The sequence below is a fragment of the Xiphophorus maculatus genome, chromosome 21 (assembly GCF_002775205.1).
Source record: "Xiphophorus maculatus strain JP 163 A chromosome 21, X_maculatus-5.0-male, whole genome shotgun sequence".
Taxonomy (NCBI): domain Eukaryota; kingdom Metazoa; phylum Chordata; class Actinopteri; order Cyprinodontiformes; family Poeciliidae; genus Xiphophorus; species Xiphophorus maculatus.
The window spans coordinates 11,293,291-11,317,366 of NC_036463.1; the positions used below are offsets into that span (position 1 = coordinate 11,293,291).

The 24,076-nt window shown below is 37.9% G+C and overlaps 2 protein-coding genes across 3 annotated transcripts; both read left to right on the forward strand.

Moving 5' to 3' along the window:
• Nucleotides 1-1,387: 1,387 nt before the first annotated feature.
• Nucleotides 1,388-11,396, forward strand: atp6v1a (ATPase H+ transporting V1 subunit A). Of its 2 annotated transcripts, none has more exons than XM_005797859.2 (15): nucleotides 1,388-1,503; nucleotides 4,143-4,248; nucleotides 4,659-4,787; nucleotides 5,247-5,461; nucleotides 5,535-5,672; nucleotides 5,751-5,902; nucleotides 5,985-6,147; nucleotides 6,235-6,343; nucleotides 6,782-6,904; nucleotides 7,495-7,609; nucleotides 8,917-8,980; nucleotides 9,080-9,283; nucleotides 9,376-9,470; nucleotides 9,565-9,736; nucleotides 10,743-11,396. In XM_005797859.2, the coding sequence occupies exons 2-15, from the start codon at nucleotides 4,167-4,169 to the stop codon at nucleotides 10,833-10,835; spliced, it is 1,854 nt and encodes a 617-aa protein (XP_005797916.2). In that variant the 5' UTR covers nucleotides 1,388-1,503; nucleotides 4,143-4,166; the 3' UTR covers nucleotides 10,836-11,396. The 2 variants fall into 2 exon arrangements, with proteins under 2 accessions (XP_005797916.2, XP_005797917.2); XM_005797860.2 differs by lacking the exon at nucleotides 1,388-1,503 and adding an exon at nucleotides 3,659-3,811.
• Nucleotides 11,397-11,855: 459 nt separating this feature from the next.
• Nucleotides 11,856-23,997, forward strand: gramd1c (GRAM domain containing 1C). The gene is made up of 18 exons (XM_014468360.2): nucleotides 11,856-11,958; nucleotides 13,254-13,362; nucleotides 13,630-13,753; nucleotides 13,980-14,080; nucleotides 15,279-15,374; nucleotides 15,464-15,544; nucleotides 17,278-17,396; nucleotides 18,146-18,308; nucleotides 18,388-18,544; nucleotides 18,634-18,777; nucleotides 18,862-18,980; nucleotides 19,066-19,208; nucleotides 19,293-19,396; nucleotides 20,698-20,862; nucleotides 21,208-21,274; nucleotides 21,476-21,595; nucleotides 21,896-22,001; nucleotides 22,954-23,997. Exons 2-18 carry the CDS (start codon nucleotides 13,267-13,269, stop codon nucleotides 23,020-23,022), a joined length of 1,974 nt encoding a protein of 657 aa, XP_014323846.1. The 5' UTR covers nucleotides 11,856-11,958; nucleotides 13,254-13,266; the 3' UTR covers nucleotides 23,023-23,997.
• Nucleotides 23,998-24,076: the final 79 nt, after the last annotated feature.

Here is a 24,076-nt window from a genome sequence, read left to right on the forward strand (position 1 = left end):
CTCACGTCATTAGAAGGTTTTGTCCTGAATTTAGCCTGTTAGGCTGTGTTCCGTTCTGAAGGAGATAGTATAATTAAACAACGATGAGCCAAACTATATGATAACATTAAGAATTACTGCTTATTTATGGGAAAGATTAAATCTAGAGCAGCCACGTTCGTAAATTTAAGATTTGCATGTAAAACCAACCTGCGAGTCTAAAATCAGGGTAAAATAGTCAACGTTAAATGAAAACCGCCTTTTTTTTAATCGTAAAGTCTCGCATGAAAATCAGAAAGTATTAAGAAACAATTTGGCTTATAAAATAAGCTGCTGCTAATTATTATGTTAATGCAAATTAAAGTGTCTCACATAAAGTAAACTCCACACACAAAACTTGAGACATCTTATTCTATTTGAAGATCAAATTGTTTTGGTGTAAATTTTATCGGAAGATTTTTATTTTATGCTATCTACTAATTGAAACATTGTGTAACACAGACACAAAAATTTGTAGTAATGAAATTTGATTTAGTGATTGTCCTGTAGCGTAAGGGCACTTAATTACATCGGAAGATTTTTAGTTTTTTGCAAATTACACCACCAGGCTTGCCAAGCTAATGCATGAAACAGTTATAATAAATGCACACAAAAGTTTACATTTCTATATATTTAGTTGTCAGTTTAATTTTGTAAAACAGAATTAGGGCTGGGCCTCGTGTATATGATTTTGGAAATTTTATGATTTTAGTCTCGAAATAATCATAAAATATAGTAATATTACGTCCTAAATTGAAATTATGAGTTGAAAGTCATAATTTTGAAAATCTAAATGATTTTAAACGCCAAAACTAGTGCCTGATTGTCAAAATTGCCAAATTCGTTTTTTTAACTCTATATATCATAATCCTGAACTTAAAAAATAAAAATGGTCAAATTTAAAATCGATTGTACAATTATTTTATTAACTTATTGCATTTTAATAATGTTTTTGAATATCAAACATGTGCATTTTATACTCATAATTTTATGTTGTGCTGAAATGAACTTCCACAGTCACTCACGGTTTGAAGAGCGTTGGCCCTGTGCCGTTCATGGCCGATTCGACTTGGTGTTACAGCTCATAAAATGAACAATTGTAGCCAGCTCCCGTCTAAGGAATTGGGTTTTTCTCTCAATAATATATGTTTTTTGTGTAAAAAAAAAAATACAAATAAAAGATAAAAACTTATTCAATCATAGCATCTAAAAGTATTAGTGAATGAAAAAGCACGTAGATACCAAAATATTCGGCCTTATTAGTAAATTGAACCAAATAATCTGGATCTCAAAAGAGATACGTAATTCCCATCACTTGTACGGGGGTGGATCCAAAATGGCGGTAGTTACCAGGGCCTTGCAGTTAAAAAAAACTAAAAGGCGAGTGAATGAAGTCAGCTGACACCCAGCCTGCCGTCACGCACCGCAGTAGCCAGCTTTTTTCCTTCGAGGCAAGACCTTTAACGACCACTTCACGATCAGACGGTAACAAAATCTATATATTTATACTGGATTCAGTGGTTTTGTTATTTGTAACAAATAAGGTTTGTTGTGCTCGGGTGTTGAAATGAAACCGCTTAGCTTTGCTGTAGCGACAAAACGATAGAGGCAGCAGTTTTTCTGAACCAGGCCGACAGAGGCGTCTTGCTGTTTAGTATGATACTAAATTATAGTTACATTCTAGTTAACATTGGTTTTAATGTAACGAACCAAGTTCAATTCAGAGATATTCTTATTTTTGATTTTACGACTGGGTTATATCCGCTTTCCGCAGTGCAAATAAATATGGACAGTCATTTCGAGGAAACCTGTCCGACATCCCTGAATTCAGATTCAAAGCTCAAATCTAAACTCGATATAAAGCATCAGCTTGACACTGGAGTTTTCTAAGCATTAGCATCTCCACTGTTTACACAGCAGTCTGGTTTGATAAAATGAAATAATGGATCATCGGAGTTAGCTATCTTACAGGGTTTTGCAGGTAACATCACCATGTTAAAATGTTCTGCGTGACTATCACGCATATATGATGCAAATATGAGCTTATTTTTGCCCTGTCTCTTGCCTACAGCATATGAGACAGAAAATACGATCTATACTTTATCTCTGCCTTTTTAACAAGAGGGCCTCCTTTTCCAAATATACAAAATTGGACAACAGGAGACATTTTCCTCTTTTCACAATTATTGATTATCCAACTCACTGTGGATAATGATCAATTTTTGTAGATCAAGTGTTGTCAGGTGGCAGGGCTTCTCCAGAGTTTCCACACAGCTAAAAAAAAATTTACTTCCCAGTCTGACACTGTGCTCATTTTCCACTTCCTTAAAAGAGAGTGGGAAGCCAGTCATGTGCCAAAATCATATGATCAAGTGAAGGTTGAAGTCCTGTTTCATAGATAATATTGCTAAAGTTTATGAGAAAATGGTTTGATCAGTATTGTTTTATCAGAATTTATAGTTCAGAATTTATAATTCATTTGTAAAGACTGGTGAGTTGAATGACAGCCACTATAAAAAGCTTATTACAAGGTTTGTGACAAGGCTATATACCATGTAATGTAAATGTGTCCAAAAGGTCCTTCAATAGAGACTTTAAATGTAGATCTGGAGAACAGATCTACATTTATAATGAAAGACTTTATTTGTACAGTGTGTCTTTAGGGCTCTGATGGGAATGAGTATCATGTCTTCCTGAATGCACCAATATAAATGTACTAAAGTATACAGTCACTGGTCAATTTATTTGGAATTCTTTGCTAGTATCGTATTTGATCCCTTTTTGACCTTCAGAACTACTGAAAATGTTTTGTATTTTTGGTCCATATTGACATGATAGCATCACACAATTCCTCCACATTAGTTAGTAATCCAAATCTCCCATTCCACCGCATCCCAAAGTTGCTCTGCTTGATTAAAATCTGACCATGCAGTTAAATTATTTTCATGTCCAATAAATCAGCTTTGTGATATGACACATTATCTTGCTGGAAGCAACCGTCATGCAACTGATTTGTTTATCTCTGTATTGCATGCCTTTCTGCAGAAGCCCTAGAGATAGTTTAGTGTGAAAAGCAGTTTCTGAAATACTCAGACCAGCTCACCTGGCACCAATAATCATGCTGTTATCAGTCACTTAAATCTCATGCTGATGCTACATTTTAACCTGAGCTCATAAAGATGCCCACATGCATTAAGCTGCTGCCTTGTCAGTCTTCTGTTTGAATATGTTAATCCTAGCTGATGTGTTTTGTTTTCTCTTCTTTTGTGCTCTAAACCAGTTATACAGTCGAAAAAATAAATGAAGAAATTAGATGATTTAATATTATAGGTTTGCATTTTTTATTTTTGTATTTAAGCAGATGCTCTCCCGTACAGTATGTGATGGAATGCTGGTAGAAATATTTTCATCACATTTAGATTGACTCTGCTAATGGGCTCCATTTCAGTTTAAGCTAGATCAAATATAAAATTTAGCTGATTAGCATCTTTGGATTTAAGTTTTTATTTTGTTGTGCAGTTTATTTCTACTAGAAATCAAAGAAGCAGAGTGTCTTCTTTGGTTTGATTCTTGCAGTACTTCCGCTGACCTTTTGGTGGCGCTGCTTTACTCATACCCAGATGGTTGGAGCAGCCAGACGTAAGCAGGAAGATAGATGTGTACATCAGTAAGAAGGGCATAAAAGGACACAGGGAGAGCAGCAGTCATTGGATGCAGAAAATAGCACTTTCTTGTAATGTCTACTTGCTCTGAGATGGACTAATTCATGCATTAGTTTGTTGTACATCTGAAGGTAACTGTGGAGTCGGCTGCATTGGGGGATGGGTTTGTCACGACTGCTGACAGCTTGAGCTGCTGCTGCTTTGCTGTACAGTTTGTGCAGCAAAGGATTTAACCATTAATGTTGTTTATGGAGTTTTGGAAATCACACAAATGCGAAAAGAGACTGTTATTAGCTTTATTTTAATATATGTACTGTTTTGAATGTTGCATTCAGATGATGGATGATTTTATTACTTTAGTTCTCTTGACATTCAACATCTGTTTTGTTTTGGCAGAATGAATTTAATCAATAGATTTGTAATTCATTTTTATGTGTTTTTTTTCTTGTCTATTCTGGTCAGGACTCAGGATACTAACCAGTGAAGATGGACATGTCCAAGCTGCCCAAGATCAGGGATGAGGAGCGAGAGAGCCAGTTTGGATATGTTCATGGCGTCTCTGGACCAGGTCGGCCGCCATGGGCTCACATATACACAGATACATTTATAAACAAAGATTTAGTCACATTTGAGTTGCAGCCTCCATTAAGTGCAGTCCAAAAAGCTTAAATATCTCTTGTCTTCTCCAGAGAGAAAACTTTGTATTACTTTCTTCTTGTCACTCTCTTATAAAGACCACATTTGCTAAAAGCAAAACCAAAAGTTAAATTCACAAATTTTTCTACCTAAACTTCTGATCACCGCTCCTCCTCAGAGTGGAGGCAGTTGTCTGATTAATAACTATTTTTGCTTGGTCTGTAAGACTGTCAATGTGCATGCTATCTAATGCAACTTAAACAAATTTTCATTCATGCAAAGACGTAATTTATTATTTCTTTTAGTTAAAGATAATATTTTTCTCCTGCTTGCGTTTGTCAGTGGTGACGGCCACGGCCATGGCAGGAGCAGCCATGTATGAGTTGGTTCGTGTGGGTCACAGTGAGCTGGTGGGGGAGATCATCAGGCTGGAGGGAGACATGGCCACCATCCAGGTCTACGAGGAGACATGTATCCTTGTTGGTGTTTGATCATTTAATTTTTGGAAAACTATGATGTTTTTCACCAATGCATTCTGTGGGTTTCCATTGTTCACAGTGATATTAACACCCCCAATTCTGCCATTTTGTTTGACAGGCGTGTTTTACAGTTCCTATTTATTTGAACTTTGAATTCATGTTAACTCAACAACAGAATATTAGGGACAGGCTAAGATGTAATTCTTTTATATTGAAATAAAAGACACTTTTTGAAAAATATTTTTTTCGTAATTTCTTTTCTTTTTTAAGATAAAGAAAGCGAGAAAAAAATTATTAAAATTGGATCTGATACGAACTAATGAGAGATTTTATTTTTATGCCATATCAAAAAGTTGCACTTTATAAATGTAGGGCGACTGTGTCAAGGAGTTTATTTTGGACACAACTGTTCATTCTTACCATTGGTGGGTTTTTCTGAGTGTAAATTCAGCCGGCGTGTCGGTGGGAGACCCTGTGCTGCGAACAGGAAAGCCTCTCTCTGTCGAGTTGGGTCCAGGTATCATGGGCTCCATCTTTGATGGTATCCAGCGACCCTTAAAGGACATCAATGACCTCACACAGAGCATCTACATCCCCAGAGGAGTCAACATCGGCGCCCTCAACCGAGACCTGAAGTGGGATTTTTCTCCCAGCAAGAGTCTGCGAGTATGACTTTCGTCTTGAGATCATTTAGATGAGGTGTCTGTTCTGTATCGATCTTCCCTTTTCTTAATATCAGGTTGGGAGTCATATCACAGGAGGAGACATTTATGGCATGGTCTTTGAGAACTCTCTTATCAAGCACAAAATCATGCTTCCTCCCAAGAACAGAGGCACTGTCACCTATGTGGCTCCACCTGGAAGCTATGACATCTCTGTAAGTTCGGCAAATCAACTCTTTACCCAGCGTCCGTTGGGCCTCGCTTTGGGTTAACTTTCTGTCTCTTTCCATCAGGATGTGGTGATGGAGCTGGAGTTTGAGGGTGTGAAGGAGAAGTTTACCATGGTTCAGGTGTGGCCTGTCAGACAGGTCAGGCCTGTCACAGAGAAGCTACCTGCCAATCACCCACTGCTGACCGGACAGAGGGTGCTGGACGCCCTTTTCCCGTAAGCTTCACATCCTCTCTCAGAGGATTTAAGGTGTTTTGAAGATGTTCTCTTAATCCAAAGCTTCTCTTCCTGTATGAAGATGTGTGCAAGGAGGAACCACAGCCATCCCAGGAGCCTTTGGCTGTGGAAAAACCGTCATCTCTCAGTCACTGTCCAAGTACTCCAACAGCGACGTCATCATTTATGTAGGCTGCGGGGAGCGCGGTAATGAGATGTCAGAAGTACTGAGAGACTTCCCCGAGGTGATTCTAGGGGTTTTATCAAAATATCTTTTTGAAAGCAAGTTAGCCTAATGCTCGATGCAACTGACAGTATTGTCTGATCATCAGTTAACCATGGAGGTGGATGGAAAGACGGAGAGCATCATGAAGAGAACAGCACTGGTGGCTAACACCTCCAACATGCCTGTCGCTGCTAGAGAGGCCTCCATCTACACAGGTGAAGCCAACAACAACACTGCGTCACTAATTCATACTGTGCATCGCGAGATTATTTGTACCTCTTTGAATTGTCTTACTGCTTTATGTGGTAGAGTAACACAAAAAAAAGGTTGTTGAGACCATTAATGGACAAACGGCTTTAAAAAGATCAAGAAACTCAGCAGAAATTTAACTTCAATACTAGTTAAAAACTAGTGTTTTGTTCCACTTTAAAATTACTGTCATAATTTTAAAGTGGAAACCAAACCAGTTGGTTTTAATGAGACCGACTAGTTTGTGTTGGTCTCATTAAAACACACTAAAGTTTGTGGCTGCATTATGGCAACAACAAGTTTGAATATTTTTGCAAGGCACCCTAAACACTGGGAGCAATTGCACATTGACTATTTTTGTTGTTTTTGTTACTTTTGAGCACATGATAAATCTGTTTCTGTAGGAATCACGTTGTCCGAGTACTTCAGGGACATGGGATACAACGTGAGCATGATGGCCGACTCCACCTCACGTTGGGCCGAAGCTCTTAGGGAGATTTCTGGACGTTTGGCAGAAATGCCTGCTGGTAAGTTTGGAGACGAGGGAAAATTCTGCTCTATTAATGTAGCTAGGCACAAAATACCATGCAAACATTGTGTAACACACGCAACACAAATGTGTAAAGCATCAGAGTTCATTCTGGACTAGGGTGGACTAAAAATCACCTTCTATGCAAATGATTAGCTTAGTTTTGCTAAAAGACATAATTCTGGCATTTTGTTTCTGTTAAAGGAAGGAACATTTCCTCTATCACAATGTGTTGTGGTGTTTAATATGAGAAGCACCAGCTAAAAATCTTTTACTGTGAAATAGACCTCTGTCAATGAAATTATGAAATTCTAGTTTTCACTTCCTCATATTAAACTTCTCAAATGAAGCATGTGGTGGATATTTCCCTAAAGAGTCTGCCATGTAAATTTATCAGCGGCAGCTGCTGCACTTTTGGTCTGTTTACGGAGTTTACTCCTCACACTTTTTGCTTTTGATTTATGAATAGTTTGTTAGATTAAGCAAAGAGTGGAGCACTGCACCATTTCATTTCAGTATTCGAAGCTGAATCGAAGAAAAGTAGGACAACTCTCAGCATGCAGGTGTAACTTCTGTTTCTACCCTCAGACAGTGGATATCCGGCCTACCTGGGCGCCCGACTCGCCTCCTTCTACGAGCGTGCAGGAAGGGTAAAGTGTCTGGGCAACCCTGAGAGGGAGGGCAGCGTCAGTATTGTTGGAGCGTGAGTACAACTTTCCGTCACTAGAGGGAGACAAAGTTTACTACACAGTCTGCAAAAGTATGGAATTGAAATGAAAGTATTTTTCAGGTCTGTGGATATAAATGCAAAATATATATTTCTATTTCTACACATTATTCCCCATCCTGGACATTATTCCCCACTCTGTTCTAATCTACTCTGTTCTGCCTTATTCCTGGCCTTTCTTCCCTTCTTTTTTAATTTCTGTCAGTCATCACTCTCTCATGCCCTTGCTTTCATTCTTTTTTCTGTATCTTGTGTTCTTTCTTCTTTCACTCTTATTGTCTTTCTTACTTATATCCATCATCTTCCTGATGGCTTATCTCGGTTCCTAACTTTTTGCCTATTTGTCCTTCTTTCCACACATCCTTTTATTTCTGTCCTTGAGTCCTACCTCCTTTCCTGGTATTCTTCCTACTTTTCTTATGCCCTGCTTCCTTCGTCCCTATTTTCTTATGCCATTATTCCTTTTTTGTTCTTTTCAGACTTTGTTGTAATCTTACCTCCTTTTCTTTTGTATTTTCATCGTTTTTTTTGTCTTGCATCTCTCTATTATCCTTTCTTCTTTCTTTGTGTTCTGTCTCCATTCGTTCCTTTTGCTCATCCTTGCATCTTTTTCCATTGTGTACATTTTTCCTTCTTCTGTCCTTCAATTTTTGTCCTTATTACTTCTCTTTTTTGTATCCTTTGTTACTTTTTATTCCTTGTGTTTTTCCTTCATTCATTTTGTCCTTTGTTAACTGTTGACTCCATCCATCCTCATGTCTTTACTTGTTCCAATTTTTCTGTTCTTATTTCCTTATTTAGTCCTGTATTTTCTTTCCTTCCTTTCTTCTTTTGTTATACTTTTTCTATTTCTATTCATTCTTCTATCCATCTTTCCTTTTTTGTGTGTATCCTTCTCCGTGTCTGATCTCATGTCCATTTTTTCTTATTTTTATCTCCAATCTCATTCCTTGTTTCCTTCCTTCTGAAATTCTTTCCAATCTTTACTCCCTTCCTTTCTTCTTCCTTGTGTCCTTTCTAATTTCCTTATAGCCTGCATCCTTTGTTTTCTTGTATCCTTCCAATCCTTATATAGTTCAACACTTGTCATTATTTCTTTTTCTTTTCATCATGGAAGGTTTCTTTTTAGACCTTCCATGATCAGTGGAAGGTTTTTAAACTTTGAAATTAACATAAAATGCTGGAAATTCTGAGAAGTAGATGACTGTATGGGAAAGTATGGAAAATCATTCCTATTTGTTGTGGACGATAGTAGTTTAATAAATTGTTTGCTCTGTTCTCAGTGTATCACCTCCTGGTGGCGACTTCTCTGATCCCGTTACTTCAGCCACGCTTGGTATTGTGCAGGTAAGCAGTTATACTCTCGTTCATCTGTCCTCTTCTCAAACACACCCATACTATCAGTGGTAGATGCTTCACCAAGTACGTGCGTCATCCCCTCCTCAGGTGTTCTGGGGTCTGGATAAGAAGCTGGCTCAGAGGAAGCACTTCCCCTCCGTCAACTGGCTGATCAGCTACAGTAAATACACTCGCGCTCTGGATGAATATTACGACAAGCACTTCCCAGAGTTCGTTCCGCTGCGTACTAAAGCAAAGGAGATCCTGCAGGAGGAAGAAGACCTGGCCGAGATTGTGCAGCTTGTCGGAAAGGTAAGTCACAAAATATATTCTGCTTTTGCTCGTCGAAGCACCTAAATTATGTGCCGTTCACTATGAATTAAAGATGAATTTCCTTATGATAGGCTTCATTGGCAGAAACCGACAAAATCACTCTAGAAGTGGCCAAACTGCTTAAAGATGACTTCCTGCAGCAGAACGGTTACACCCCATATGACAGGTAAAACGCTACCATGGGGGCATTGTCTACTTAGCACTGCCTCTATCACACTCTAAAAGAACCATTATAGTTACTGAATAATTTACTTCCGCAGGTTCTGTCCCTTCTACAAGACGGTGGGCATTCTGTCCAACACGATAGCTTTTTATGACATGGCCCGGCATGCGGTGGAGACCACAGCCCAGAGCGACAACAAGATCACCTGGGCCATGATCAGAGAGCACATGGGAGAAATCCTGTACAGGATTAGCTCCATGAAGTTCAAGGTGAATTTGGGGGGGCTGTGAAGGTTTATGGGTCTTGCATAAATTTAAAGTGAATGTTCGAATAGAGCTGGACGATAAGGCTTAAACATAAAATCTCTGTGGTTTTTTGTTTTTTTTTCCATACCGGATCCAATTTCTGAATTTAATAGATTTGGTTTTGTTTTGTTTATTTTTCTAAAAAAGAAATTACAAATGACAAAAAATATTTTTCAAAAAATGGGTTTTACTTCAATCTTTCAGGCTGTGAGATGAATTAGAGAGTATGTTACGAGAATGTTTGTTTTAAGGAGAATATGGTCAGAGTATCAGCAAAATAAATATGTAATTTTACCTGGAAAAAAAACACATCTTAAAATTACTAGAAGGAATTTGTTTTAATGAGAAAAATAGTTTGATAGTTATCAGAATTTGACGCGACCATGCCAGTTCATGTTGCTCTTTCTTTGAAATAGATACCGTTTTTTGCGTGATCATTAAAAAAATCCTCCTCTTACTGATAATATGCTCATGTGTGAAAAGATTAAGTATTATCTATAAAACCTATACCAACATTCCTCTTTTTATTTTTTATTTTTCGTGTCTCATAAAAATAAAAAATCCTTCTAATATTACAACTGTATTCTTGTAATATTTTGACTTTGTAATAAAAATCTAATTTGGGTCTAATACTGCATCGAAGAGTTGGCCTGAATTCAAAGTCCAGATAAATAGAAGCTGTAAAACATGCTTGTCAAACAAGATGGTTGGCATTGACTGTGGTGACATCACTCTGAACTATGGAAACCCAAGGACTGCATTGGTGAAAAACAAATCTAGATTTCCAAAAATTAACAAATCAAAAACCAAAAATTTAATTAAATCAATTTATCATCCAGCCTTACGTTCGAGGTTTTTCATTTTAAAGTGAATGTAAAATGCTAAGAGTTTGTAGCTACTAGATGTGAGATATATTGGAGACCTAATTCTCACTGTTTGTTTGGATTTCTGTGTGTGTGTGTGTTTGCAGGACCCGGTTAAGGATGGCGAGGCCAAGATTAAGTCTGAGTACGCACAGCTTCTGGAGGACATGCAGAACGCCTTCCGCACGTTGGAGGAATAGGCTCACGCTGCCCTTCCAGTCTTTCCATCTCTACTCCTCCACCGCTGAGCACATTCCACCTCCGTGTATTCCCAGACATGTTGTGCTTCCCCTGTGATCCTCTGTGCGTGAACGTGCGAGTGCGTGTGTGTGTGAAACTTATTGTGGAGGGAAGAAGAGAAAGATGTACTGTATTCATTATTTGTCGCCTCATACAGGCGCACTCTGGATCCTCTGCATGGTCACTGACTGTGTGTGAGTGCGTGTATGTGAATGTGTTAAATATGTGTGCGTTACTTTTTTAATTTACACGATTTCTGTGTAGCTGTGTCGCTTTTCCTGGAGATTTTTCAGTTAATGTGTTGTAATTCAGACCATCTGTACAGAAGAGTATTGAATATAAATTTAAGAAGATCAGTCTATTTATTGCCAGCATTTCTTCTGTTGTTTTTGCTGCTGTTTTTTTTTATTTTGTTGACGTTTTATGGTTGTATTTCCGGCTGTGTACTTTGCTGCGTGAAAGTCCAACTGTTTAATCATAATACTCTCAAAGAATTAAATCATTGTGGGGTAAAAAAACAAGGTGTCGAGTGTTTTGCTCAACCTCATTGTGTGTGTCTATGCAGTTAAACTGGTATTTCTGCATGACTGTAATACTGGAACATCAGTTCTATGGCAGCAGCAAAGCAAAGACATTTTTCTTAAACATAGAGCTGATTCTGTTCATAATTAAATTGGATTACTTAAGGTGCGTACTGCAAGTGTTTAGATTTTCAAATACAAACACAGATGTCTATAATTTAAACATTATTTTAAGAAATCACTTAAATCAACTCTGATTTGCTCTTAAAATTGGGCATAATTTCCGAAACCACAAACACCTGGTTATAGAAATCACCCTGCTTTCCGAGAGGACTAGTTAATAAAAAGTTTGGATTCTAACCAGCTGATTTAAAGCGTCATCAGTGAGGCGTCAACACCCACAAGGCGTTTTTCCCTCCAGGCTGGATGAGACGCACCTGCTGAAACAGCAAGCGGGAGGAGGAGCACATTTGGCTCAACCTCAGAGGTTTCAGAACCAAACAAACCTACTTTTTAAACCTCGGCCAGACAGAACCGGAACCCTGGGTCCTCTCCGTGTTAGGTAAGTGACCGATGGCTGCAGGTCTCGCTTGGATAACCCACACGTGGACACGTAGAGGTGAAGGGGAACAGCGGGCGACTTTATCTGATTGACATACCTACAGATCAGCTGATGATGGCTCTTATCGGAGAAAACGGCTGCTTTGTATTTTTACTCGGATCTGGTGGTTTTAACTTTGCTGTGGTGTGGAAAGGTGATGTAGCTGTTTATTCAGAAGCGGGATTAAACCCATCCTAAGCATAGATCTCCAGACAAACCAGTTTTTGTTTCAATAATGCTTACTTCTATGGCTTCTTTGAATAGCTCTGTCGCATTACGATTTTTCTCTTATACTTTTAAATTTGGATTTTCTGACCACTTTTGCACTTTTGAAGACCAACTTATTTTGATCAGTCGAATTGTAATGTTTCTCACTAAAACGTAAGGTCAGGCACTTCAGATTGCAGAGTTGAGTGGATTATTTTGTATCATAATTTTCTCAAAAACTAAATTTTGGGTTTTCATTAGCTGTCATCTACATACATAAAATGAATATAAAGGCCTAAACCCTGGGAGGTTTGTTGGGCAGTTGCTCAGGGTGGCATAAGAAGGGGGGGGAAACAAAAGAACATGTAAAGTATATATTTATTTGCACCCTAATAAGATTTATATTGGTTTAATGCACATGCAGTTAATGGAGCGTTAGGATCCCTTTATGTTGAATAGGTGTATAAGTTGAGGGAAACATATGTGTGTGTGTGTGTGTGTGTGTATACACATATATATATATATATATATATTAAATAAGTAAAAATCACTAAATCCTGGACAATATTTTGATATAGTCTCTTGGAGAATTACGACTTAGGCCGGGTCTCAATTTGTGGCTGAAAAGAGCTGCTCACACCTGAGCAACCTGACAAACCTTGAGCTATTTTGCAATGTTCAGTTGTGCCAGTGATTTAATCAGTTTTCCAGTTGAAACCAAAGCTGCCTTCACCATATAAAAAGTTTGTCAGTTCAATATTATTATAATTATTTAAAATTCTTGTCTAAAGAGCCACATTATTTTGGTCTTGTTTTTGTTAATAAAGGCAACGGAGTGGTGAAAAATCCAGAGTAAAGGGGGAAACTTATTTCATAACTATTGTAATGTTGTATAGAGGAACCATTCAGACTAAAAATCTTTTACACCGTTTTATGTGAAACATTGAGATGTCTTGATTGAATGGCTTATTCTTGACAACTTTTGTAGCTTTCCATTTTATTACTATATCGTCTTTAAGTGTAAACCTGGATATTTCTGTTGTAATTAGCCCAGCAGAGCCGATGGACCAGCTTTCCAACCGGTCAGGAGTGGGCAGTGACGATATCACGGATGAAACAGGATCCCTGCTGGATGTCCAGTTGAGCTCGGATGAAGATGTAAGGAACATTTAAAACAAACAAGAACCTGGAGCACAGACCTGAAAGTCTTCAAAATTATTTTCCTCAGACTTTAGTCACGAGGACAAAGGTTGCTAAGAATAAACTAACAGTATTACACATAAAATGAAGATCTTTCACTGCTCTCTAGTGGTTCAGATGCAGTATTGCATTATTTTCAACTGCATCATCTGTTTCAGATGCAGAAGAAATGTTCTGAAACTTTGAGTTTTAAATTTATATGAACCTGTAATCTTCCTGAAACAGAGCTCCGATGCTCTGGGTCCATGTCTCGCTGTGCCTCAGTCTCCTCTGCCAAGCTACAAACAGAGGGTGGAGGAGTTTAAGAGGCTGTTCAAGGAGCTGCCTGACTCAGAAATACTCATTTTAGGTAAGTTCAGGATGGAGAAAAATATAATTTTTTTTAAATCATTAGTTATTTAGAGACTAGATTTGGTGGGGAAAAAGCTTTAGTTCTCAAGTTTTAGATATATTTGAGATGCTTATTCCACAATGTCTTAAAATAAGTTCCTGAGATTAAACAGAAAGTTTTAAAGTAAAACGTCAGGTGTTCTTATCTGTCTGTACCGGGTGTCTGCTTTATGTTTTCTCGTCAGACTATCCCTGCGCCCTCCACCGGGACATCCTCCTTCAGGGACGCCTCTTCCTCTCAGAGAACTGGATCTGTTTCTACAGCTATGTGTTTCGTGGTACAAAGGTAATGAGACTGAGGGGGGGAAAGGATGAGGAACCGGAAATGAGTCTTAACTTTCAACAATGATCCCCAATGTTGTTGTTCTTATCCATAAAAAAATTACGAATAAATTCTTTTTTTTTTTTTAAAAACAGCCGTTACAATGGAAAATATCTTGTGCTCTAACATAATTAATTAAAAAGAGCCGTTTAGTTTCTTTAAAATTGGATTAATAATTAAATTATGATAAATGAAAAAACGGTAAGTACAGACAAGTTCTACTTTAGTTTATTTACGTATTAGGATTTACCTGATAAAGTTAAACAAAAATTTGTGGAAGTGTTCCAGATTGAAAGAAAATATTAAATAGTTTAGGAAAGCATTATGGAGTCAATCCATGTTGAGGGTTACTGTGGACTAATTATGGAATTGCTCAGTGATGAGTAAGTTGTTTTGGAATTGCAGTTGTTTTAATTTGACTTGTAGGGTCAAATCGAACATTGGAAAAGCAATTTTATTCCTTAGTTGAAAAGTCTTAAAATATAGGAAAATTCAGAAGAAATTTTGACGGGGCCGGGTGCTGGCTGCATGCTTCTAAGTCTGAATCAAAGTTGCTATGGTTGAGTTGGTTGCAATGTAAATCAGCTTTGATCTTCAAATTATAAAGTGCTTACAGTAACACTCAGATTGGGGCATGTCTCTGTTTCAGTTCCATGAAAATAACCAAATGAGTATTATTGTGTCATGTAGGCTTTTTTTTTAAATTTCTTTCTGTTGTACCATCTTATTTGGGTCAAAGGTCACCTGTACCTATATTTGCTTGTTAATCTGATCAGCTGTTTGTTACAATCCACATTACCCTTACACCTAAGATTCAGGAAATGGTTATAGAATAATTTGATTTTATACATGGCAAATAAAAGCGGAACAAGGCAAATAATTTTTTTTTTTTTTTTGTAGAACATTCTGGTTTTTATAAAACACCTTGAAAATGAGATATTATTTTTGGTTTACATATTTTAAGATATGTTTGTACAAAGCCAATGTTTCCTCTTGGTAAATAAAATAGGTTTTTGGTCAGACTGAGAGAGTGGTGATTCCAGCAAGAAATGATCAGTTACACTTGCAGAAAGCATCATGATTCTAAAATGGGTGAAGTTACTCTTCACTTATCAAAGCACTCACTGGTTTATTTATTTATTTGTTTACAATGTATTTACAGATTACACTGTCTCTCAAAGATATAACCACAATGTCCAGAGAGAAAACGGCTCGACTGATCCCCAACGCCATCCAGATCTGCACGCATACCGAGAAGGTATTTTGAGCAAAAAGAGACCTGATTAAGACTTTCTTTATATAAAAGAAAAGTGCATAATCCTAAATATATTTGTCATTCATTCACAGTATTTCTTCGCTTCCTTCTCGGCAAGAGAGAAAAGCTATCTGAGTGTTTTCCGCATATGGCAGAACACTCTGCTAGACAAGGTAAGACTCTTCAGTGGAACAGTCAGGCTCCAATAGGAGGAATGACTGCTACTCATTTGCAGTCAATTTTCTACCGTCTAATCTCCTTCCTGAATACCAGTGTGTCCAGTTATAAAGCAAATATCTGTACGCAGATACAGAAATCCCACAGACAGACACTGACTGACGTTATCAGTGAAGAACTGCAAGGTTTTGGCACTAGTTCAACAGACTGAGTTTTTGTTTACTGTTCTACAGGTTGGGGTAAGGTTTGAAGTTTACTCATAGAAGTCATGAATATAGTTCAAAATGAACCCACAGGATCTAGGCTTTCACCTTTGGCTCAGTTATTGATTAAAGTAACATGGGAAAGCAGACCTAGCTCATTCCCCCAAAATAGACATGTTTATTTCTGCACTTCAAAAACCACAATTTGTACAAAAAAATGCTTTAGCATGTTAGCTAAAGTACTTTTAAGAGGTGGAGTCAGGTAGAAACTTAAAGTGTGATAGATGGGAGCACATAGAAACGTGAAACTCTGAGCCCTTGAATCAGATCTGTTTTCTATTTGGGGATATTAGAGTAAATAAGAGATTTTTATACAAGAATTCATTGAAAAATAAAACAGATTTTAAAAAAAAAATTTTTTTTTAAGAAACCCAACATCATTTTTATCACAAGTCTCAACCTACTGTTGAGATTCCAAAAAATAAAATGCAAAATGCAATTATAAGGCTCCATGAAAGTGTCAGTCAGAATCAAAACTAAACTGTCAGAACAAACTGTTGGGATCTAAAAATAATTAATAAAATATGGCGAAAGTAACTGATAAGGGTGCCTAATTTTATTAGGCGCATCATGGCTGTGAATAAACAGCAAGTACAAGCATCACAGAAGGCATTTTGCATTAAGGTGACCTCCTTTGGTATATTATTATGATCAACTTTCAGTCAGAGTGAACTTCAGCCTTTAATTTGATCTCTGCTGCTGCAGCCCTTTTTTCCTGAACGGTTCCTCTCACAGTATGCGGACTGCAATCAGGTAAACACCTGTGTAAAACTTGAGTTCATTGACCCCATCTGGGTGTGGCCAAGAGATTTGTATCGTCAAGCTGCCTGTAACTAAACGGACTTCGCCGCGGCTCGACGGCAATGACGTGCTGCTCGGTTCTCGGTTTCTCTCTCTGCGCAGAAGAGGGTTTCTATTAAATATCTAACTGGTGTTTGGGCGGCGCGTCTTTACGGACTTCCTTAATGCGCGGTGGTGCGTTCAGGTCACACGGCGTATGAGCCATTCAGAACCCGGTCGAAGCGCACAGCGGCAGGGGGATATGTCCTCTGACAGGTAGGAGAACCCCGAGGAACCGGTTTACTGAAACTTTGTTTTTAACGCCGACGCTAAAATAAAGGAATTATTTTTCATTTAATAGGCTGAATGAGCAGATATGCGTCTGTATTTCTACCTTCTCACCTTTGAAGTTTGTTTTTGGCTTTTCCCCCCCAATAGATATTAGGTAATCTGAACTTCTTTTGCAGTGAGAACACAGTAATGCAACCTGACTGACCTAGTTGACGATGATTGTGTTTGTAGGTTGTCACCCATGGAGATAAGACTAAATTATTCCTTATGGAGTTCTCCAGGCTATACACCCTCTGCATAATTGCTTGTTTTTGTGTTCCCCTTCTGGTACCAAGAGAATGCAGGAAGGAGACCTCTGCATACTTCTAATTGATGTTTATTTATCTTTATTTTAGACTTTGACGTGCCCGGAGCTGTGGCAGATGATCAAACAGCACTATGGCTATGATCTGGGCCTGAACAATGAGGAGATGGAGAGTTTACAGGTGTTAATAGAATCAACTGGGCAGACCAGGTAACTTTCCCTCAGCCCTTGGGACCTTGAATGTGTTTTTTTCCCCTGACTTTAAAGATACCTCAGGGTTTCATTCTTTCTTTGATTGACCAACAAACGATGACCTTTAATACGCAGTTTGGGGTATAGATTTCAAAAATAACTCCCTTAAAAATTTAAAATAAATTTTAAAAAGCATGAAAAATATAAACCTGCATTGTGCATGTTTGGGTAATGACATCACAAGAGGCAAAATAATCAACCAATCCCAACTGATTAGCTTAATATTACAGTGACATTTCACTGATTTCAGGACTCTGAAGTATTCAAGTTTCTTTTTAGTAGTTCGGGGTTTAGCACTGTATGTTTAAGACCGAGTTTGACTCATCATGGCAAAGCTGAAGAAAAACGGTGAAGATGGTGGTAATTGCCTTCAAAAATTTAACTGGTACGAATGTGTATATTACTCTGAATTTATCTCGTAAAGGGCGAAGGAGCAAAATAACCAGCAACCGTTTGATTGCAAAGAGGGAAAAGAAGATGAAGACCTATATCTCTGATTTGAATTATGCCTTACAAGATGTCACAAGAGGCAAATACGAGCATGAACTTTCTTTGGGGAAGGCATAGATTTTATCTTTATTAATTTACAATGGAATGGCAAAAAAAAAGAAAACAAGACCATGGCAGCGTGTTCTAAAAAGAAAGGTTGATTCAACAGAAAAGTTTGGTGCCAGCTTTAATCTGCTTTTTTGTTCTGTTTTTTTTAGCCTGCAGCAGAAGTTCAGCGGTGGCGTTGATGAAGGTCTTGGGAGACTGGAGCGGCCCAACAGCCTCCGTCTCCCAGTGGTGGAGCATGTTCCGTTGCAGAGCTCCACACCTCAAGGAGAGGAGATGCCTTCACCCATCAGCTCACCAAGAACAACCAACACGGTATCATCTTTTTTTCCTACATTGCAAAAGATTTTCTTTGCTCAAATTATCTTCTTAGAATGCTATTCATTTCCTGCAGGATGAGTCTCTTAACACCCCGTCCCTACACCGAACTCCGACTCTTCCATTGGAGCGACACCTTGCAGAAAGGCTCTCCAAGCGTTCCACTCAGTCCCTCGACCTCAACGCCAATGAGAACTTGTTGGAGCAAAGCGGCTCAGAAACCAATGAAGAAGGTAAGAGGAGAATGGGGATGCAGATCGTTTCTCTTGGTGGATTTACTTATTTTTGTTCATTACGTTGCTCTCGTGTTTGCTTCCACCAGTGGAGGATCGAATGGACAAGTCCGAGGAACCTGGGCGACTGTACCTTAACAAGGTTTTCCACATGAGCGCAAGCAAAATGTTTGCACTGCTCTTCACAGACTCCAGCTTCACTCAAAGGTTTATGGAAATCCGCAGGATAACGAGTAGGACCTTACATCAATTTTTCCCGTATTAAAACATATTCATGGAAGCTTTTTAATAAAGATTTCCCCTTTTTGTGTCTTCAGATCCGAGCTCTACTGCCTGGCAGAAGGATGACTCAGGAAATGACAAGCGGGTCATGAACTACACTATAACCATCAATAACCCCCTTATTGGGAAGTTCTCCACCGCTACAGAGTACCAGGTGTGGTTCTGTCTGTGTGAATGGTTGACTAGATGTGTAAACATGTTTTTTGTTTGGCTAATTTGAGCTTCATTTACCTCGTCAGACTCTGTCCAAAGAATCCAGGGAGGGTCAGTATTACCAGGTGGATGCTGTGGTGCACACTCATGACGTCCCCTACCATGATCACTTCTACACACAGAACCGCTACTATATCATACGAGTCTCCAAACGGAAAAGTCGACTAAGGTGATGAATTAATTGATGTGCAGACTATTTATTTAAATGTGAATGGATTTGAACTAAAAGTCTCAAATTTTTTTGTTTTGTTAGGGTGTACTCTGATGTGAAGTACAGCAAACCAACATTTGGTCTAATCAAAACCTTCATTACAAAAAACTCCTGGAGTGGCATTGAAGACTATTTTAGACAACTGGGTGAGTGTTTCTGGGACAGTCCAAAGGCAGAAAGGGCTTGTCCTTTTTACTTTTCATTCTCACTCCTTGATTTATTGTATGTTTTATCTGATACGAACAGTTTCTTCCAGCACACATATAGCACTGCTGAATCATATTACTGCTGTATCTGCAGGAAGGGCAAAGAATATGAGGGCCGATATTGCAGTCACTCTTATCAGCTGCTCTGAATGCACGTCACACAAAGCTGGAACGGCAAACCTTCATTATCATTTATTGTGTGTGAATTAGTCATATCGCTATGGAGAATTAAAAACGATCTGGCAATAAGAACAACACTGTGCAATCTCAGCTATAAATGTTTTTGTGCAATAGATAAACACAAAATAGTGTGACCATCAATGGGGGTGCAGGGGAGATGCATGGTTTTCACATGCATGACTTTTTTTTGGCAATTTTGTTGCAAAATAGCCTAAGAACAACACAAAGCTGTACATAATTGTCAACAGAGGATGTTTTTTTTTCTGAAAATTCTTGTGTTCAGTTACAAAAGCTGATTCAGATTGGAAAAAATGACGGTCTTCATTATTTTTCATTTGGATCTGGACTTTGATTTAACAATTTTGACACACAAATACAATTTGATCTAAACATTTTGATTTGCAACCCTTGCTCTATATTTACTGCTGATGTCCTGCCCCAGTCTGAAGACAGTTATTGCCTGTAATAAGTTTTATTCCTTTCATTCGTTGTTGTACATGTTTACTGTGTGTCCCCTATTATTTACAGCTACTTACTTATTTAACTTCTAGGCAGTTTGTTGCTCTGCTTTCCCCCTGCATATCAGAGTTAATGTGGATGACTAATGCATGACACAATTTTTATTACATTTCAGTAATGTGCCTCTTTGTGTTGCTCTTTATCATAGAATTCTTATATGAAGTTTGTTGTTGTAGTGTGAAAAAGTGTATAATGTTGTCATAAATCTATTCAAAAGATGGGTGAAGCTAATGATTATGAACATAAAAAAACTAATATTGCATTAATACTGAGGGTAAATTGTTCAGGAAAACTTTCATACCATTTTTTATGGTATGAAAGTTTCAAAATAGCTGCAGATAAAACTTCATGAATCTGTGGCTAGTTGTCATCCAATGTAGTTTAACAGGAATTTTGACTGCTGTCTGCAAAACACTTGAACAAGAAACTAGCTCACAATGTAGTGGGTAGCAAGGTGGTTGTTTTTAAATGAATAACCTTGTAACTTAATATAACTTTGTAACCCAACTTTCCTTTTCTATATGTTCTTTGTGGTGATATAGAAGCTGAACTGCTGGAAGAGGAGGCAGAGATGAACCAAGCAGTTGGAGAGTCTGGAAAAGCTGGGCTCCGCAGGAGGAGGCGAACGTTCAGCCGGACGCTACTGGATCATGGAAAGCCCGGCAAGCAGTCAGTGCGGGATCCTGACGACAGAGATGGAAACATGGGTACTGAACTATTTCTTAAAGACATACCTAACCATACTTCTTTTACCATTTAGGCTGGTATAACCAGGTAGTGTTTTGCATGAAAAAGTTGGTGGCAAATTGATGCCATTTACATACAGTTGCTGAAGTGGGAAGATGATTTGAAAAAAATTTAAGACATTGCATCATTGTAGCTGAAGAATGGGGCAACATTTATCTCACGGTTCTGTTACAAAACATTTCCTGTCCCTATTAGAGCATATCCTGTTACATTAAGCCAGTGCAAAGTTTTCTTATTAATTTAAAATTCTGCTTATGTCTGTATGCTAAAAAAATTAAGCCTATTTAAATCTTGTGTTGTTTCAGGCCCCTTGGATACCACAGGCCCACAGAGATGGAGCACTACTGCAATAGTTCTTAGCATGAGTGTAATGTAAGTTGATAAACTAAAGAGGGAACTGAATATTGTGATTTTTCTATTTTGTTTATGAGGATGTTTTTTTTTCCAGCTCAAGCATTCAAAGTCATTTCCTGTCAAACCTGCGAATGTCGCAGCCTTTTGTGTCTGCGTCGATCATCTGATACCACTGTCTTTTGTTCTTGTGACATAAACCGTGTTTCCTCCTGGTTTCAGTCTGCTGATCCTGATGGTAGTCAATCTGGGCTTGTTTTTCAAGCTGTGGGCCATGGAAGACGTGGCTCACCGCATGTACCTCACGACAAAGCATCGGCTCAGGGAGCGGATGGAAACCAGGTTGGATAACCTGTTTTTTAGTCAACATATTTCTGTAGGTAATGGGACAATCGGTAGTTGACTAAATCTGAAAAGTGTTTGTGAAGGTGATGCTTATGCAGGAAAACATCAGATTATTTTTCTGCATAAGCAACTCACCTCAGTTCCCTGCATTAAGTCTATGTAGATGCTGTCTCAGTGAATATGGTTGTACAAGAGGTGTTGCATCAGCTCTCGTCTAAAGTTACATGCTGTTGAGTTTGCACTCAGTAAGTGCATCGTATTATTGCATGCAGGAAAATAATGGTCTCTTTCTGACAGCTTTGGACCACAGTATGGTCCCAAGCCATTGCCAGGATTCAGGACAATTGAGGACATGCAGCTGCTAAAAACTGTCCTGCAGGACTCCATTCTTCTTCTAGAACAAGTAAGATATGAACTGCTAATGTGTAACACAAACTAATCACAAATTGCATTGGGTTGTTGGGTGGTAGACTGACATAGAAGAGTTTACTGTAATTGAAAGTGAAATAATGTAAAGGTTTTCTTTTTGTTTTTAAATGGAAAATGTTGTGCAGAAATCACAGTAGTTGGTAACAAATCTAAAGTAGCCAAGGCATTTTCTTTTTCTTTTTGCATTTTTCTTCGACCTTAAGATCAGTCGGATTAAATTGGGAATCTTTGTAAACCTCTATTTTCAAATCTTGCAACAGATTCTGAATTATATTTAGGTCTAGAGTTGGACTAGGCCATTCTACTAGATAAATATGCTCCAGAGCCATTTTGGCCCCTCCATTGTGACTTTTACAAAACAAAGTAAGAAATGGTTTTTAATTTTAAAGGGAATATGATGTTGTGGTTTTAGCAGTTTTACAACATCAGCATAGAATATCAACAACAGAAGGAAACCAGTAGTATAAGGTTTTTAGAAGTAATTTTAATGAGTTATAGCTTCAAAGAATTTTGTGCTTTATATTTCAAAATAATATTTTCCCTTTGTAAAAAATATATACATTTTTAGATTAACTTCCCTGGCTCTCAAAGTAAGATTTAATTTAGTGCATATTCTAATAAAAAAAGTGCCAAATTTTATTTTGTAGCAACAAAGGCTAAATTTTTGAATTGGAAAAGTTGCTGATCCTGATCTGAACCAATGTAGTTCAGGCTGTATGTTTAGTTTTGTTCTGCCTCTAAGGAAATCTTGGTGTTAATCTCAAGTCTTTTGCAATTGTTTTCTTAGAATTGCTTTGTACTTTGGTCCATCTTCCCATCTCAAACAACTGGCTTTCCTGTTTCTATGTATATCTACTTGTCTCTATATAGATTTAAAAACAAAAAGCACCTTCTACACAAACTTAGTCATATGTTTTCCTCCACAGCTCCGTACCTCTCTAGTTGTGCTCCAGCAGAATTTTGCTATGGCCAATCAAACAGCAACTCAGCAGTGACCTCATCCCAACTGCACTTAAAGAAGCTGCGTTCACATCTGTGCTAAAAGAGCAACAGACTGCTGCAGCAGACTCCCTCAGAGGAGGCCTGGTATCCAAAACTTTGTTGCTCCACTGGCGTCCCCAGACTCCAGACATACCATGCGTTGCCAGAGTTACAAGCCAGCACCCCAGGATGATTTTTATTTTTATTTTTAAACTGAGCTGCTATTGAGGGAAAGCTTGTGCAGCAGGTGCAAACTTCTTCAGGGTTCTCCGTTTTTAAAGCAGTGGCATATTATTCCTCCATTTTACCCAGAGATGTACCACTAGTGTAAATATTTATTTTACTTTTGTTTTTAGTGTTGGTACATGCATTACTATTTAAGAATTTTAATTTTTGCACAAGTCTTGTGAATATCTCTGAATCTTTAACTCGAATAAAACTGTGACTTCTTAAGCTTGAAGGTTTTATTTTAATTTTAGCAAACATAAATCATGTAAATTAAAAGTTTGGCTCAGGTGTTTGGTTTATTGTATACATTTAATTTATATTTCAGGGCCCATGTCACTGTGTATAATTTAGATTTATTTTCTTCTATGTTTTGATTTTTAAGTGTAAAGGAAAAATATTTTCTTTTTTTAAATTTTTTATTTTTTAAATCAGTTGTTGGTGAAGCACAATACAGTTGAGCCAGGTTTATTGTTTACAATGTTTTTATCCTGAATGTTAAAGGAACAGCAGTTTCATTCTGCTCCTTCACAGCCTGTATTTATATTAAACCATCTGTGCTTTTTACATTAAAGTGATTTTTTTTTTCCCTCTGTTTTTGTATATATTTATCCCTTCATTTATCACTGCAGATGTTAAGTGTTCAAAGTGAAATCAAGCTGATTGAAGGACTTATAGTTTGGACTCTGTGGTATTCTTGAATGCTAGGTGGACTTCATATTGTTCTTGAAATGGGAACGAATAAATGATTCAATGAAACTGAACCTGATGTCTTTTTTTTTTTTTTCTCCATTTCACAGAACCAACACACAGCTCGGTCTTTAATTATTGACCAGAAGCCTG

Coding starts and splice junctions, on each gene's coding strand:
- atp6v1a (XM_005797859.2), top strand. CDS start 4,167: ATGGACATGTCCAAGCTGCCCAAGATCAGGGATGAGGAGCGAGAGAGC. Junction 7,610..8,916: donor AGCGTCAGTATTGTTGGAGC/GTGAGTACAACT, acceptor CTCTGTTCTCAG/TGTATCACCTCCTGGTGGCG. Junction 9,737..10,742: donor TTAGCTCCATGAAGTTCAAG/GTGAATTTGGGG, acceptor GTGTGTTTGCAG/GACCCGGTTAAGGATGGCGA.
- gramd1c (XM_014468360.2), top strand. CDS start 13,267: ATGGACCAGCTTTCCAACCGGTCAGGAGTGGGCAGTGACGATATCACG. Junction 13,363..13,629: donor AGTTGAGCTCGGATGAAGAT/GTAAGGAACATT, acceptor TTCCTGAAACAG/AGCTCCGATGCTCTGGGTCC. Junction 21,275..21,475: donor GTTCTTAGCATGAGTGTAAT/GTAAGTTGATAA, acceptor TCCTGGTTTCAG/TCTGCTGATCCTGATGGTAG.